The 16402-nt window shown below is 34.9% G+C and overlaps 1 protein-coding gene across 1 annotated transcript in view; it reads right to left on the bottom strand.

The window, feature by feature from the left end:
• Positions 1 to 16402, bottom strand: part of LYST (lysosomal trafficking regulator) — a 184821-nt gene that overhangs the window by 68907 nt on the left and 99512 nt on the right. The window contains exons 23-31 of the mRNA XM_087431920.1: positions 15627 to 16254; positions 14710 to 14887; positions 12770 to 12939; positions 10764 to 10994; positions 8763 to 8929; positions 7974 to 8126; positions 3375 to 3536; positions 2524 to 2715; positions 635 to 813 (exon numbers count right to left, since the gene is read on the bottom strand). Of these exons, the coding sequence (XP_087288046.1) occupies positions 635 to 813; positions 2524 to 2715; positions 3375 to 3536; positions 7974 to 8126; positions 8763 to 8929; positions 10764 to 10994; positions 12770 to 12939; positions 14710 to 14887; positions 15627 to 16254 (2060 nt within the window). The remainder of the gene's footprint in view (positions 1 to 634; positions 814 to 2523; positions 2716 to 3374; positions 3537 to 7973; positions 8127 to 8762; positions 8930 to 10763; positions 10995 to 12769; positions 12940 to 14709; positions 14888 to 15626; positions 16255 to 16402) is intronic.

Here is a 16402-nt window from a genome sequence, read left to right as displayed (position 1 = left end):
CCCTGTGTAAATGATTCAGTTCTAAGTGGAATATGCAGACATCAAAACCTAGTTTAGATTTAGAGATTGGCAGAGTCATGATTTATGAGTTTTGCTAGAATTAGATTGGCCTTCGGTATCTATGGAGTGAACTGACTGATTTGTTCCCTATGGTCAGATGTAAGTGAACCTAAAGAAACCCAAATGAGTCGATGAGAAATGGAGCCTGACACTTGTCAGTATTCTCTATATAATTCTGAAGGTGCTCAATATATTTAAGCCAAGATCTAAACTTCATAATAATTCATAAAAATAATTCAAGAGTAATAGCTAAGTCCTTTAAAAACAGGTTATTAATTTAAACTCTCAAAGTAATCATGAAAGCCCTATTCTGATGCAGATCTTACTAAACTATAATAATAGAAAATGGCTTTCAGGTTACAGACTTAAAAACCAATGCTGCATGAAGTGAGTCTTTTTGGAAAGGGTAAATTAGCAATATACATTACTCCATTATTAAAAATTCAAGTTGTCTGAGTTTCAGAAAACTCTGTGAAAGAGTACAAACATGACTTTGAAAACATATAATACAGACACATAAAACCTCTACTCCTTTTGCGTGAATGAACATTTCCCATGTAATTAATTTACTTACAACAGATACTTTGAATCCTTCTACCAGATATGTGAATATTTCTTTCTGAAAGGGATTGAAAATGGAAGGCTGCTCATGATAAATATTTTCTTCAGAAATTTCAGTCTGGGAAACTGAGGTCTTGCTTTGAGTCGCATTTTCAGGAGTACTCAAAATGTCAATAATGTCTGGATTAAACTCTTTGAATTAAAAAAAGAATAAAAAATTAGTCAAATCACTAATACCTAGACATTATAAATGGTAATGATGCTGATAAAAATATTCTATGTGATTAGTAATTCAGTTAACACAATGTAAGTATGTAGTAGGTATATTAGATGTAGAAGATACAACACACTAGAGCAAGTGAATTCACCTAAAACAATGTCGAAATTTAAACATAACATAAGTCATGCAAGTCTACATTAAAGATTTATTTTACTAATGAAAATGAATTAAACTAAAAAATTATTAACGCCATGAGGTTCTTGTACAAATCAAACATAAAAGACCACGTGATATTTACACTAGATAGATGTGCAAAGCGGTTTCACTGCTTGTGCTATCCCATTAAATCCTGTGCATGTGATATACATGGTTCCATTTCAGAATTTAGCCTGGGAGCTGGTTATCCCCAACATAAATTAGAAAAGTTTAAAAAAAAAATCCCTTCAGTGTATTATGTTCTTTTAGTGATTAACAATTACTGTTTTCTTTTTCCTGTCTCCTACAGTTATTTGAACATTTTTTTAGAATTCCATTTTGACTTATCTGTAGTGCTTCTGAGTATATTTCTTTGCATAGTTTTTTAGTGGTTGCTCTAGATATTACATTTTATATATAAATATATAAATCATTAGCCACTCTAGAAATGCAAATTGAAAACACAATGTGATATCACTATAGAATGGCTAAAATGAAAAATAGTGACAACTTCAAATACTAGTAAGGATGTGAAGAAAACTAGATCACTCATACATTGCTGGTGGGAATGTAAATTATACAGCCACTCTGGAAAAGTTTGGCACTTTCTTAACAAAAACAAAACATGTGACTACCATACAACTCAGCAATTGCACTCCTGTGCATTTATCTCAGAAAAATGAAGACACGTGTTCACACAAAAATCCGCATATGAAAGTTTATAGGGGTTAGCTTTATTTGTAATAGCTAAAAACTAGGAATAACCCAGATGGTCTTGCAACAGGCAAATGGTTAAACAAACTGTGGTGCACCCATACTATGGAATACTACTTAGCAAAAAACAAGAAAAGAACAAACTATTGATGCAACAACCAGGATGACTCTCCAGAGAATTAAGCTGAGTGAAAAAAGCCAATCCTAAAAGGCTACATAGTGTATGATTCCATTTATATAATATTCTTGAAATGATGAAAAATAGAAATGGAGAACAGATTAGAGGTTGCCAGAGACTAAGGAGGGGGTGGCAGTGGGAGGAAAGTGGGTGTAGCTATAAAAAGGCAACATAAGGGATCCCTGTGGTGATGGAAATGTTGTTTCTTGACTGCACTAATGTCAATATCCTGGTAGCGATATTGGACTACAGTTTTGCACAATCCATTGGGGGAAACCGGGTAAAGGGCACATGGGATCTCTTTGTAATACTTCTTAACAACTGCATATGAATCTATGATTATCTCAAAGGAAAGTTAAAAAATATATTGGAGGTGCTGTACTCTTTTAAACTCAATGGTCAATCTAGGCCAGCGTTTAATATATTAAAAAGTGGACTTTAATAAGTTACAAATAAGAAGTTCTTTTAATAGTGTGGATATTAAGAATGAAAAAATAATGCTTTTTAAAAATTTGAAACATAATCAGTTCCCCCTTAAATGATTTTCCTTCTAATTCAATATCTGAGCAAGAACATATTTATTCTCTAGTCCTACCTTGATAAATAATTCTGTTAACTGCTAAAATGGTGAGCCTCTGCAGTCGCTGTGCAAGCTCTGCTTCGGTTGCCTGGACAGGGTTCTCCTGGCTCATTCTCCGTTGCATCATCATAGGAAGTTCATCACTTGCCACGGAACGCATTTTCATCAGGAGAGAGTCAGTTTGAGCAAGGGGAAATTTTCGAGGACCTTGAAGTATACAAATTAAAATATCAAATGCTAGAATTAGCAAGGATCAAGTAAACTATTTTTGCTACAACTTTTTGATTATCAGACCATGAAAAGAACCTTATTTAATACAAAGTTAATTTATACAAAGGAAAGAGAGTGATTAAGAGAAAGGGATGTTTCTCCCTCTTTGAAGAAGTGCAACAGTACTTCTGATTTCAAAATCCTAAATAAGAATGTTAAAGCTAGTGACGTAGCTTAGAAGGATGGATATCATTTGGGAAAATTTGAGTCTTCTGAAAAACTCAAAGAATTAAAAGGGTTTAAGTAGTTCAGAATGTTTTGACAAAATATTTTCAAATACTGTTTCACTTCCTTGTTCCAAAATAACCAACAGATTTTTAAAGCACATCATGTTTTAGTGAGAACATTACTCCTTCTGGATAATTACCATTGTTGAATTTTATTGAGTAGTTTTGAAAAGTACATATAGTGACATAGTAGAAATCAGTCAAATGAAAATGAAGAGATCAGAAAGGTGAATATAATTCCAGTGATTTGCTATTAAAATGATTTGGTGCACATGCATCATTTGGAATTCAATCCTACAAAAGCATTTCCTCAGACATGTTTCCTCAGATTGAACAGGTAGGAGTGGTGTTCCTGCACCATTACTGCACCTGCTTTGAGAGGTACCATACAGGTAGTGGATCCAGGAAAAAATGGGGGGAACGAGTCTTGATTTAACGGACTGAAGGAGAAGGGCATCGGAAGTTGACCATAGGAACCAAAATGACGTCTTGGTAGATGAGGAATAATGGAACCCTTCATTGGAATTGAACCTTTGTTTTAAATTATGAAAACATATCAATTTCCACAAATAGCCTCTATAAACTTTACTTACATATGACTAAATTATGATAGGTTTTAATGATTCATTCTTCAAGATATTTAAATATTTTAATAGCATTTTACATTGTCCAGTTTTTTTGGTAATCAGTATTTCTGATCAGTTAACACATTTTGGTGGGTAGAGTCATTTTGAGACAAGAACAAAGCAAATAAAAAGAAAAAGAAATTCATATCTGAGACATATTCAAGAACCATATTGTCAGACTATGTCCTTAGTTTAAGCAGATTTCTCCGAGGTCTACACCTCTGACAGCTGCCATGCTGTATAAGCAGCTGATAATCATAATTCAGAGACACAGCAATATACTGAATAAAGAAATGTTAAGTCTTGGGTACTATGTACTTGAAAAAGTGGGAGGGTATTTCAGCACTCATGCTGTGAAACTACACTGAGCTGGTGTGGCCTTAAGTGTAGTTCTTTCTAAGCCTTGGTTTCCTCACATGTAAGATGTGGATTAGAAAGTAAAATAGAGCCTACCTCACAGGTGGATTTTTGCCACTATCTGACACTATATTAAATGTATTTGTTTACATGCTTATTGACCATTTTCTCCAGTAAAATATAAGTTCCATGAGAGCAGAGCAGATAAAATAATAACTGGTTCATGGCTGATGTTCAATAAATATTTGATGGTTAAATGAATGGATAAAGAGGGTTGTTTTGGGATTAAATAAAATAATGGACACAAAACACAATGCCTGTCTCATCCTAAGAATCAAAAGTTGTTAATAGTTGGTATTATTATTAATGGTTGAAATATAAAGGAAATTCATCTGTATATGAATTATTTTAATAACACAACATTTATATATACATGTATATTTATTTACGACATTTTAAATGTATGTGTAGCACTTTAAATAATACCCTAATGCTTACATCTACCTTCATGCATTAAGGTGATGATGTTTTTCAAATTGATAAGCAGAGAAGTGAAAAAAATATATTTAAAAGAATGTACATTGCTACCTTGTTTATAATAGCAAAAACAAACAAGTAAAAAAACCATTATTTATGATAAAGGTTAGGGAAGACGATCATGGCAAATCAATATAATAGATTATTATACATTCATTAAACATAAAGAACATTTATATTATGTGGAAAGATGTCTATAATGTATAGATTAGAAATAAAAATCAGTTTACAAACAGTAGGTAGATTATGATATCATTTAGGCAAAATTACATGTCTCTCATACATGTCTATACTACAAACAGACACTGAGCTAAGGAATCAATGCTTCACTCGTTGAGTAGTAGGGAACCATCAGGGCTGTGGAGCAGAAGAATGGCACACATGAGTTAGGCTGTAAGAAGATTAATCTGGCAATAAAATAGTATCCAGCTCCTCTAAGAGTGTGAGAAATTAAAATTTAGATGTATTGAAAGTGCTGCTGAAGAAACTCTGGTCCTAAGCCAAGGATATCCTGGAGTTCACAGTCTGAGTAAATCTGTCTATTATCAAAAAATGTGGTGTGTGGCTGTAATAGAAGCTGCAGTTGCCAGCTGTCCCCACAAATTCCTGCTGGAGGTGCAGGGGGTGGCAGTGGGGTTGGAAGTGTCACTTGTCAGCAGTTTTCAATAAATGCCAAATGAGTCTATTTAGGAAAAAACCATTCCCCCAAAACATTTGTCACTAATGAGAACAGCTTGTTTTAAACATATATATATTTTTTTGTGAGGAAGATCAGCCCTGTGCTAACATCTGCCAATCCTTCTCTTTTTTTTGCTGAGGAAGACTGGCCCTGGGCTAACATCCATGCCCATCTTCCTCCACCTTATATGGGACGCCACCACTTGCGCCACCGGGCCGGCCCCTTGTTTTAAATCTTTGAAGGAACAGTTCATTACCTAAATGATGGAAATATAAATCCCGCTTAGTCACTTTAGTACCAGGAACAAATGGACTTAAATGGGTTAACCATACTGCTCAGAAGCAGAGGAGCTTCAGTATTTTGTATCTTTTGTACCTATAGTGTACAAAGCCAATATACTTTTAACAATAACTTTTGACTAATAGTGAAGAAATAAAACACAGTCTTTCCCAAATATGTGTGTAAAACAACATGGAAGGAATTACAAAGCAGCAACTTAACACATGTAAAGTGGTATTTTGTAAACTGGGTTCGCAATGACAGAATTTAAATAAGGTAGCATTTAAAACAAGAAGAATTTTTAGGAGAGATCTGAGAGATATGAGTCCTAAAGATACGACAGACCTGGCATGAGTAGATGTGGTGTAGGACACAAAGGGAAGAGTGTAGGTATTCTTGTTCTAGCAGTCTCTAATTCTAGGCCTCAGCGGATCCGTGAAATGAGGAAGCTGGACTGGATGACTTTGAAGGTCTTTTATCAAGTTCGAAATTTGTAAGATTCTATAAACCTCCTGTGGCTTACAGCAATTGCATTTACTTAGATAGAGTGAAAAATATAAGCCCAGTATAAGAGGGTAGAGGAATCAGAAAAAGAAGAAGAATGATTTAGAAAAATCATTAGAAAAAGGACTACAAGTCCATTATCCACTCTAAAATGACTCAAACCAAAAATAAGCAATAACAAACTTGGAGCTGTGCAGGGCTTTGAAGCTCAAGGTGATAAAAATGCTAGTATCTAGAGAGACAGATGACAGACTGTTAGAGAAATCACAGAAAACAGCAAGAGGGCTGTTTGTATTAGCCCAGGCACAAACTGATCATAAACTATACCAGGGATCTAGGTATAAAAGCAGAGAAGAAATGGATATGAGAATGAGAAATATCAACAAGAAAGAAAGAGTAAAAATTTGTGAAAGTAGTAAAGGTATACTTTCCTATATCCACAGAAGGTGAATTCCAACTAAGCAGTCACTGACTATATGAGGAATCCTGAAAAGGAACGGTGGTCCAAAAGTCATCTTTTGGCATGTAGGAAGCTAAGCATTACTGCCAAATTTAGTAAGATAGACTTCTACCTGGGACAAAGAGGTACAACCGGCAAGGCAGCTCAAGAGGAGAGATTGTGTTCAGATATTAAATTAAAGAAGGATGTATGGGGCAATAAGTTTAGTTATGTGGATGTTTTAGTACTTTTATTTACATAAGCCTTTATTTAGCATAATCTAAACATACTACTGCAAAACAATGTATATTTGCTTTCCAATGTATATAGAGCTTTCCTCTACAAGTGAGTTTTTCACATGGTTTTAAAATTTGATACAGCACTGAACACAATGAAGTAGTTTAACAAAGGTAGAAGAAAGATTTGAATTTAAAAGCCCTTAAAACTGAAAGGGTGATTAAACTTCAAACAATTTTCCAAGTACTCTGTTTGGAGATACGTGTGTGTGTGTTTGTGTGTCTGCATATATATCCACTATCATACATACATGTACATGCATATGGGTGTATATATATCTAATGTGTATGTGGGTAGGTGTTTATGCTATCTTTCTGGATCATGTGTATAAAAATAATAATGGATTTTGTGGGGAAAAAAAGAAAGTCTAACAATATCAATACCTATTATTTGATGATATGTACTAATTTACAGCAAGCCTTGGCATTCTAAATGTGTCTGAGCCACCATCATCTCCTGTCTTGACTACTGCAATAGCCTCCCACCTGGACTCCCTACTACCTCTCTTGCTCTCCTCTAATCCACTCCCTACATGGAAGCCAGAGTGGTCTTTTTTCAAAACAAAAATTTGATTATGTCATGCCACCTACTTAAAAACCTTTGATAACTTCCCATTAGGATAAAATCTAAACTTCTTAACATGGCCCATATGATTATATGTGAACTGGCCCATGCCATCCTGTATAGCCTCAACTGGTATCACTTTGGCATCAAGTACTACACTCCAGCTAAATTGCTTTCTTTTAATTCTCTGAACAAGCTTAGCTTTTTCCTGCCTCGGAACCATCACATAAGCCGTTCATTCTGCCTGTAACACTCTTCCTCTGCCTCCCTACCTTGCTAACTCCTTTCTCATCCTTTTATGTCTATACCGAAATCTCACCTCCCTAGAGACTTCTCTAACTTCTGATGAAGATCAGGTTACTCTATTGTTGATTCTATTACTATGCTCTACATTTCTCTACAACTTTATAATCTCTGCAAGGGCAGAATCTGTGTCTGCTTTTTTCATCATTGTATCATCAACATTTAATACAGTGCTTAGCACATGGTGCTCAAGAGACAATTGAATGAGAACAACACTGAAAAGAAAGCAGTAGAATAGTTTCCTCTGGGAGAAAAACGTTCTCCAATTTTATAGTTTAACTTTTTAAACTAAGAAATATTTTTAAAATGTGGATGGCATCAGAATATAGGCAAGTCAAGCTATCATCAATTTATAATTATTAAAATCTTACTTCAATACTCACCAGCAATGCTCTTCCGCTTCTGAAATATTGCATGATGGGAAGCAGAAGGTAACTGGAATGAATTTGTAAGGTTTTCAGAGTCATGATTTGCAGTGGTCCTTATAAATTCCATAGCAGCCTGGAGAACTCTAAACTGCAGTGCAACAGCCATATCTAAAAACAGAAGATACTAGAATGTTTTCAAGCTATATGGTTGTTAATTTTTTTATTGAATTGATTTTTCTATCATGCAATATCTAAACTGCCAATAATGTTTTATTAGACAAGAATTTAAAAATTTTGATTAACATTTGTTCTTGATGGTAGTAAACACTTTTTAACTATCTTTAAAAGCAATTTTAAAGCAAATTTCCAAATGGTCACTATAAAAAATTCAATGGAAAAATACTAGCTCACAAATTTATTTCATTTCATATAATTGTTTTAAAGAATAGGCTTTTTAATAAAGGCAGAAGTTTAACCAGAAATTCTCACATTTTTCTGTTTCATATTCACTTTAACATTTGCCATTAAAGAAAACTAAAGGGCATTCTTATTCAATATAAACCTTTAAATTCTACTTGGTAAGAAAAATCAGCGACTTCTTTTAATGACATGTTGCCAGCTATTAATTACATCAAGGCATCACTTTTTAAAATTTTTGCCACTCAAAAAGGCTTCTTTTCAAAGCTGGTAGATATCATCACAAAATTAAGTATAAACCTTCAGTAAAACAGTTTCCAAGAAGAAAGAGATTAACATTTTTGGCTACTACACAACTCCTCTGGAAATCCATAAAAACTAACTTACTTTGTGTCCTCTTGTTTTTGCTATTTTGAAGATATCCAAGCAATACAATAAGGTCTTCAATAACTCTAAAATATTGTGAGCCCGAGGAACTGCAAGCATGAATTGTAACTGCTATGAAAAGTTGCTGTATATCACAAGCAAGCAATTTGTATTCATTCAAAGGAACACTAAAGAAAAAGAATAAATAATATAAGACAAAGAAAACTGGTTTAACTTCTCATTCTACCAGCATTCATCCATTCATACATACATTCAATATTTATTCATGCTTACTCTATAGCAGGTAATACAAATTGCATGCTAGGAATAGAAATAAGAAGATACGTTTTGACTCTTGTCAAAAAGTTAATAGTCTTGCAGAGGACCAACAAGAGATAACTATAAACAGTAAATGGTAGTAAGTGCAACAACAGAGATTAACACCAGACAACACATAGGTGGGTTTCTTAGCCCATACTAAAGATGAAGATTTTGTAGGTATGAAGAAGAACATTCTAAAATTAACCTCTCTGAATCTCACTTATATAAATTATAGCTATTTTAAGGATTAAAAGAAATAATAGATTTGAACATATATTAATCACTTATAAATACCCAACAAATATGAATTAGTTAATTCTGTCCTTCAATTTTTTTTTTTTTTTTTTTTGGTGAGGAAGATTAGCCCTGAGCTAACATCCATTGCCAATCCTCCTCTTTTTGCTGAGGAAGATTGGCACTGGGTTAACATCTGTGCCCATCTTCCTCTACTTTATATGGGATGCCACCAGAGCATGGCTTGACAAGCAGTGTGTCCATCTGCACCTGGGATCTGAACCTGCGAACCCTGAGCCACCACAGCAGCGCGTGCGAACTTAACCGCTACGCCACCAGGCTGGCCCTGTCCCTCAATTTTTAACCTTGCTAATCTACCTCAGTGTGTGATATTAAGCCTAAATACTTCTCTCCATTTACTTTTTCAAAATCAAGCAAGAGTTAGCAATGGTAGCTGTCTTGGGCCAATTAATAGAGTAGCATATAGGGATATTCACTAAGTACAATTTATTTTTTAAAAAAACCACAAACTACTTTTAGAAGAAGCCTCCCATCACCCTTCTCAAGTTTTACCAATTTTATGCATTCTATTGTAATCAAGACTAAGTGTTTTGAGGAAATATAATACTTTGTATTTCTGATATGCCTAGCACACACAGATCCTAAATATAACAGGTGCCCAATAAAGATTGAACCGAGTTGAGTACAAAAAGTCTCTCTTGTACTCAGAGAACCTCCTTGGCCTAGAGAATCACCAAGGATATGCTCTGTCTTCTCTGCAAAAATATAGATAATATTTAATGCTTTAATGTGCAATAAGATGGTGCTTCTGGAGATTTATATTTTAACATTATGCTAATAAAAATGTTATACTGTACATCAGAAATGTAGACACAAAGGTACAAATCCAAATAAAAATATAATCTAACATATTTTTTAAAGCTGTCAATCAATTTGGTTAGTAGCCATTTGCCAATGTACTTTTGGCTATTAGAAATTAATTTATGGTAGTAGACAGTGATACAGTATGCTAAAAGTAGGACAGCATGGCAAGTTCAAAACACAGGCTTTTGAGGTGAGACAGATTCAGTCTCAAGTTCTCTGCTATTTACTAGCTGTGTAACCCTCGATAAGTCACTAAATCTCTCTAACCCTCAATTTCCTATCCCGGATAGGGATAATAATTTTTATAACACTATAGTGGAAGCTTGGTAACTATATTTAAGGACGGTTAAATTTATTCTACTTGTCTTCAGGTTCTAAATACCCCAAATTAGGTCATATAAACACCTTTTTAACCAAACTTTGTTGAAAATTAGGGAAAATACGTCCCTCTGAAATTTAATCAACCAGTTTTGTAGGAAAAACGTTCTTTGAAAGAATTATGAAAAATGTAACCTATTACCAAAGTTTTCCCTTTCCAAAGTATTTACCAGATGTAGTTTTAAATAATGATTTAAAACTTACTTCTTTTCTAATCCATTCAGGGCTGCTACTGTATTACATAACACGTAGAGTAGACCATTATCCAACAACATATCTGCTACCTTAGAACAAGAATTTAATATTTGGAGAAGAAGTAAAAGAGCATTATGCAAGAGCATGTTGTCATAGAGAGAGGTCTCTATTAGTCCCAGAATAGGAATGACAGACCACTTCTGAAAAAGTCCCATGTTTTTCACATCTTCCAGATCAAATCTACAATAAATAATACACAGTTGGGAGCACGTTAGAAGCAATTAACCACTAAATAAGAAAAAATGATTACAATATGGGCTGTTTTGTTAACCTGATTTTGAAGCTATAAAAAATAAATTTGGGGAGTAAGGATTCTTAACCTTTTTTTAGATCGTAGCATCCTCCAATAATAAGATAAAAGGTGTTGCTAGAAGTCTATGCCACGGTAAATACACAAACATTCAAATGAAACATGTATACAATTTCATGGTTTTAACTGACTCACTTTAATTCATCCAAGGGCCCCTTAGGGGTCCAAAGACCGCCTGCTTTAGGGGCTATATAACAAGTGCACAGGAAAATACTAATACCACAGCAATTGAGAGACAGTGAGCTAGTAAAAAGAGGTCTAGCAAAGGGAATGAATCTTGAATTCATGTCCCAATACTATTTGCCTCTGTGATAGAGGGAAATTATTTAAGCATTTTGTACCTCATTTTCCTTATCTGTCAAATACATGTGGTGATATTTGCCCTACTTTCTTCACAAGGCTGTTAGAATCAAATGAGATAAGACAGAATTGCTTTGAAAGAGCCAAAAGCTGTATGCAAACGAAAAGTACTGTTGTCATTACCACAATTAATAAGTAAATTCCTCAAGGTCTGAATTGGTCTACTTAATAATAAATAGGAGACAGTAATAAAGAGACACATTTCTCTATACTCTATCATAGACAGAAATAACAGTTTAATTTTTCTGCCAAACTTTTGGTTTGGGGGAAAATATTCTTTTATTTTTGTACTTATTTGCTAACCCTTCAGCACTACGCCATGGTCAAATTTCAGCAATCGGTATACCAAGAATTTCCGATCAGGGATTTACTCTTCTCCCAGATAACCTGAAGGATGTGAGGGGAGTGAGGAACTTCTCTATGGATCACTCATGTAATCTGTTGCTGAGAATTACACGAGCCACCTTTCTTTTCAGTTAATCTTCTTATGTTAATTTTTGTTGTTAGTACTGTGGAGTTGATTCTGACTCCTAGCTACCCTGTGTACAGCAGAGTGGAAGTCAGCTTGGTCTTGTTGTGCCATCCTCTCACCTTCCAGTGCTATATCAGACAATGCTCTGCTGCTATTCATAGGGTTTTCATGGCCAATATTATCAGAAGTGGGTGGCCAGGTCCTTCTTCCTTCTTATGTTAACATTATATGCCAAATCATTTTTTTGTGTGTGTGTGTGAGGAAGATCAGCCCTGAGCTAACATCCATGCTAATCCTCCTCTTTTTGCTGAGGAAGACCAGCTCTGAGCTAACATCTATTGCCAATCTTCCTCCTTTTCTGTTTTTTTTTCACTCAAAGCCCCAGTAGATAGTTGTATGTCATAGTTGCACATCCTTCTAGTTGCTGTATGTGGGATGCGGCCTCAGCATGGCCGGAGAAGCGGTGCGTCCGTGCGCACCCGGGATCTGAACCCGGGTCGCCAGTAGCGGTGCGTGCGCACTTAATGGCTAAGCCATGGGGCCAGCCCATATATGCCAAATCTTAACTATCATTTTCTTCCATTGGATGTAGCATTTTATTTGTTTCTAGTTTCTAGCTATTGAATGAAATACAAAGGAATAAGTTATATTAGAAAGAATATCATACGGAAAATAATAAATCGATTCACCTGAAAATGACTTTTAGCAGATTTTTTTCTAAAAGTGACCAAATAGTTTTGTTAAGAGTGAGTTTAATAAATTTTACATTTATTAAAAGATCCCCAGTTATGGTGGAGGGAAGAACCCACTTACTCTTCATCAAGGCCTATACGTCGACCAAAAAACATTTCAATGAAGCATTCTAACAATTCCTGAGTTCCCCGATGAAGATACAACTGGTTGGCTAGCAAGGAAAAGCCACAATTCTTCAGAAATTTATCTTTTTGTTCTTTCGATGCTCTATTAAAATATGCATCTAATAGCTAAGGAAAAAATTTAAGACAGTTTAGATAATGTATTAAAATTTTATATAATGTATATAAATCAGACAGTGTATTATACTTGTATTGGTAAGTTATTGGTTAATTTCATACATATAGAACATAGAAAGCTCAAAAAAAAAGTCACCTCCATAGCAAAATAAAAATGGACTTTGTCTCTGACTACTATGGAATGCTAATGATGACTCTATCTTGGAGATCTTAATACTTTTGTAATGGGAAAACTAGCTTTTTAGCTGAGCATGGACACCTAGTAGACTGGCAGCCTTAGTCGAGTATAAGTAGAATATTTGTGCCTAATTCTGAAGGAAAAAAATCAGTCAACATTGTACTATGCTCTTTCTGCAAATGTACATATATATAGCCTAGACCTCTATTTCTAGGCTTCTTGACAGATTATTTATCCTGAGCACAGGCCTAAATTTCTACCCTTCCCTAGCATCGTAACTGCAACATGTGTAAAACCAAATTAATTATTTTCCTTCCAAACTCACTTCTTCCATGGTTCTGATCTTACAACACAGTAGCACCATCCTCCTAGATTTCAAGGCTAATCTCACTTTTGGCTTTTCTCATTCTGATTCCCCACGTGTAATTATGAATGTACCTCTCTTCCATTCCAGCGAATGTCTCTCAAATCTGTCTGTCCTCTGACTTTCCACTTCCCCAGAACAGGAACTCATCACTTCTCCCCTGGACTAGTGTGCTAGTCTACTAACAGAATACTTCCACTTTTCTCTCCCCTGCAATCCAACACTCACAGTGGTGATAGACTATTCTTCTCAAAACACACATCTATTTCCTGCCCTACTTAAAAAGCTTTCTAAGTTTACAGCATATACAAAATATACCTTTTGCATGAATCCTCCCTTGGTTCCTCTATCAGGATTAGTTGCTTTTCCTATGCTCCCACTCTTCTTTATTAATACTGCCATGGAAGCACTCATCACAGAATTCCTTACATTTTACTTAGTTGGGTATATGTTCTCTCTTCCCAACTAGACTATAAACTTCTTGAATGTAGGGGCTTATATTATTCCCCTTTATGTCCCATACAGCAACTAGCCTAGTGTTTTGAACAAGGAATGGAAGTTCAATAAATACTGGGTTGAACTGCAAGTGATTAAACAATATCTTACATCAAGACAAACTAAAGAAAATGAGAACCTTTAAAAGACCATTTCAATATTAGGTTGTTTTCTATTCATATCAAACATCTATTCATTCAACAATATACTTAGTACCTATTACATACTAGACACAAGATGCTTATCCTCATGGAGCTTATATTTCAGTGTGAGAGATTAAAAAAATAAGTACACAAGTAAATTAAAAAGATAATTACAAGATGTAACTAGGATGCTATGATGGAATAAATGAGAAGTAGGGCTAGAGGGAAGCTATTTTGAAAGGTGACTAGGGAAGGTCCCTCTGAAAACGTGATATCTGAGCTGAAACCTGAAGTAAATGTCTAAGATTTGATACTACACTGAAGGAGAGATTTCCAATGAACTACATGTTCCTAGTAATTGGTAGACTTACAAAACATATTGATATGAATCAATATATGGAGAAGGATTTAAAAGTGGATAACACATACAAAAACGTGAGTAAGAGGTAAACAATATCAGTTTATTATTCCTAAGTATAAAATAAAGCTTTAGGTCTACCTTAACATATATATTCAAATTTTACATTACACATATATTTATTTTTCTGAATTAAAACAACACATCTAGTATTCACCCTTACCTTAATAACTCCTTGTTGTATAGCAGGTGATGGGTGGTTAACGAGGACTAAAAGCGTATCTGCTTGAATAAGCTTGTCCATCACATCTTCAAGCATAATATCAGGCAGGATGAGAAGAACTCCACTTAAGAGTTCATATAATCCACAGCATATGGGTACCAAACAGTCTTCAGTTACACTAAAACAGAGACCCAAAAAATCTTACTAACACAGTCTCAGGGAGAAAAGTACATGATGATTACCTTAAGAACTGTGATGAGCAGTAATAATTTTAACATGTGAAACAAAAGTTCATAAGATTTAAAGAATGTTTCCTGATTTAACTGTGATTAACAAATTTGCCATCAGTTTTTATCATGGATATTTTTTAGGCATTAGTCTATTAAACACTATTCTATTCTATATCTATGATGTCCAATACAGTAGTCACTAGCCACTTGTGTTATTTAAACTATTTTAAATTAAATACAACATTCAGTTCCTCGGCTGCACTAGCCACACTTCAAGTGCTCAGTAGGCATATGTGGTTAGTGTCTACTACACTGGACAGCATAGATAAAACATTTCCATCATCGCAGAAAGTTTCATTGGATAGTGCTACTTGAGATGCTTTTGGAGACAATAATAAATCTTATAATTGCCCTGAACTGAAGAGTTTTTCTCTAATAACAACAAGGAATTAAATAAACCGTAAGACATTTTTTTCTTTGAGAGCTACTTATAGTTTAGTCTTTGGTTAAGTATGGAATTCAATATTATCTAGTATTAAAATAAAGAGAGAGGTATCTTTCTGTTTGTTATTAATATATATGTTGTATTATAAGAAGTGACATAATGAAGATATTTCTAGAAGTATAGAGATTCTTCTAAGAATAGTTTTATAAAAGGAGGGGCAGTGTGCAAAAACATGTGAGTACCTGTGAGCATTCGTAGTTCTTTTGTAGTTTGGCTCATAACCAAGAGAAAAGGCAAAGTTTTCCCAATCATCGGTGTTCCTATCAACAAGACTTGGCCAACGGCCAATGGCTGCAGATCCATTCTGTGAAGGAAAAGCTAGCCCTAGGCTTGCAATAGTGCTGTGGCTTCGCTGGAATGAGGCCAGTCCCTTTAGATAATCAGGTCGGCGTAGGCAGGACTCGTCCCCAGGACTGTCATGGTCTGATCTGGGTTCTGCTCCCAACTCTTTATGATCTACTTTGACCGCTGGAAATCCCAACGTTCCTTTTGGGACACCATTGACAGAGGCTTGGGCTGGAAGGACAGCTTCCATTTCACAAACAGTTTTTGCAGACTCACAGCTACTGACGAATGCATCTTCTTTGCCTTTTTTCAGTGTCTCGGAACTCCCCAGAGGATTCCATTTCTCTGGGTGGGAAGTAACATAATTATCTGCAATATTTTGTAACTTGTCAATACTACAACCCAAACTTCGGGTCAGTTTTTGTGGTTGCATTAGAGGTGAAGAAGTAGGGAATGCTGGTAAGCTTCTAGAACGTAGCATGTTGGCAGCCATCTGTTGTGGAATAATATTGGAGGAACTGTTTCCTGGTAAGAGTACATAGAAAATTGCCACTTAAAAATCTATCAAGTAGGATCACTTATTTTCTGCACTATCAGTCACAAGCATAGCAATAGTCCATTTACCTTGCAATGTTAAAGAATCCATATAGGTTACTATTCCTAGTAACTAATG

This window comes from Ceratotherium simum, chromosome 6 (genome assembly GCF_057802395.1).
Source record: "Ceratotherium simum simum isolate JZ-2026a chromosome 6, ASM5780239v1, whole genome shotgun sequence".
Lineage (NCBI taxonomy): Eukaryota > Metazoa > Chordata > Mammalia > Perissodactyla > Rhinocerotidae > Ceratotherium > Ceratotherium simum.
The sequence above is the reverse complement of the archived record's forward strand: the minus strand, read 5'-3'. Positions and strand labels throughout refer to the sequence as shown.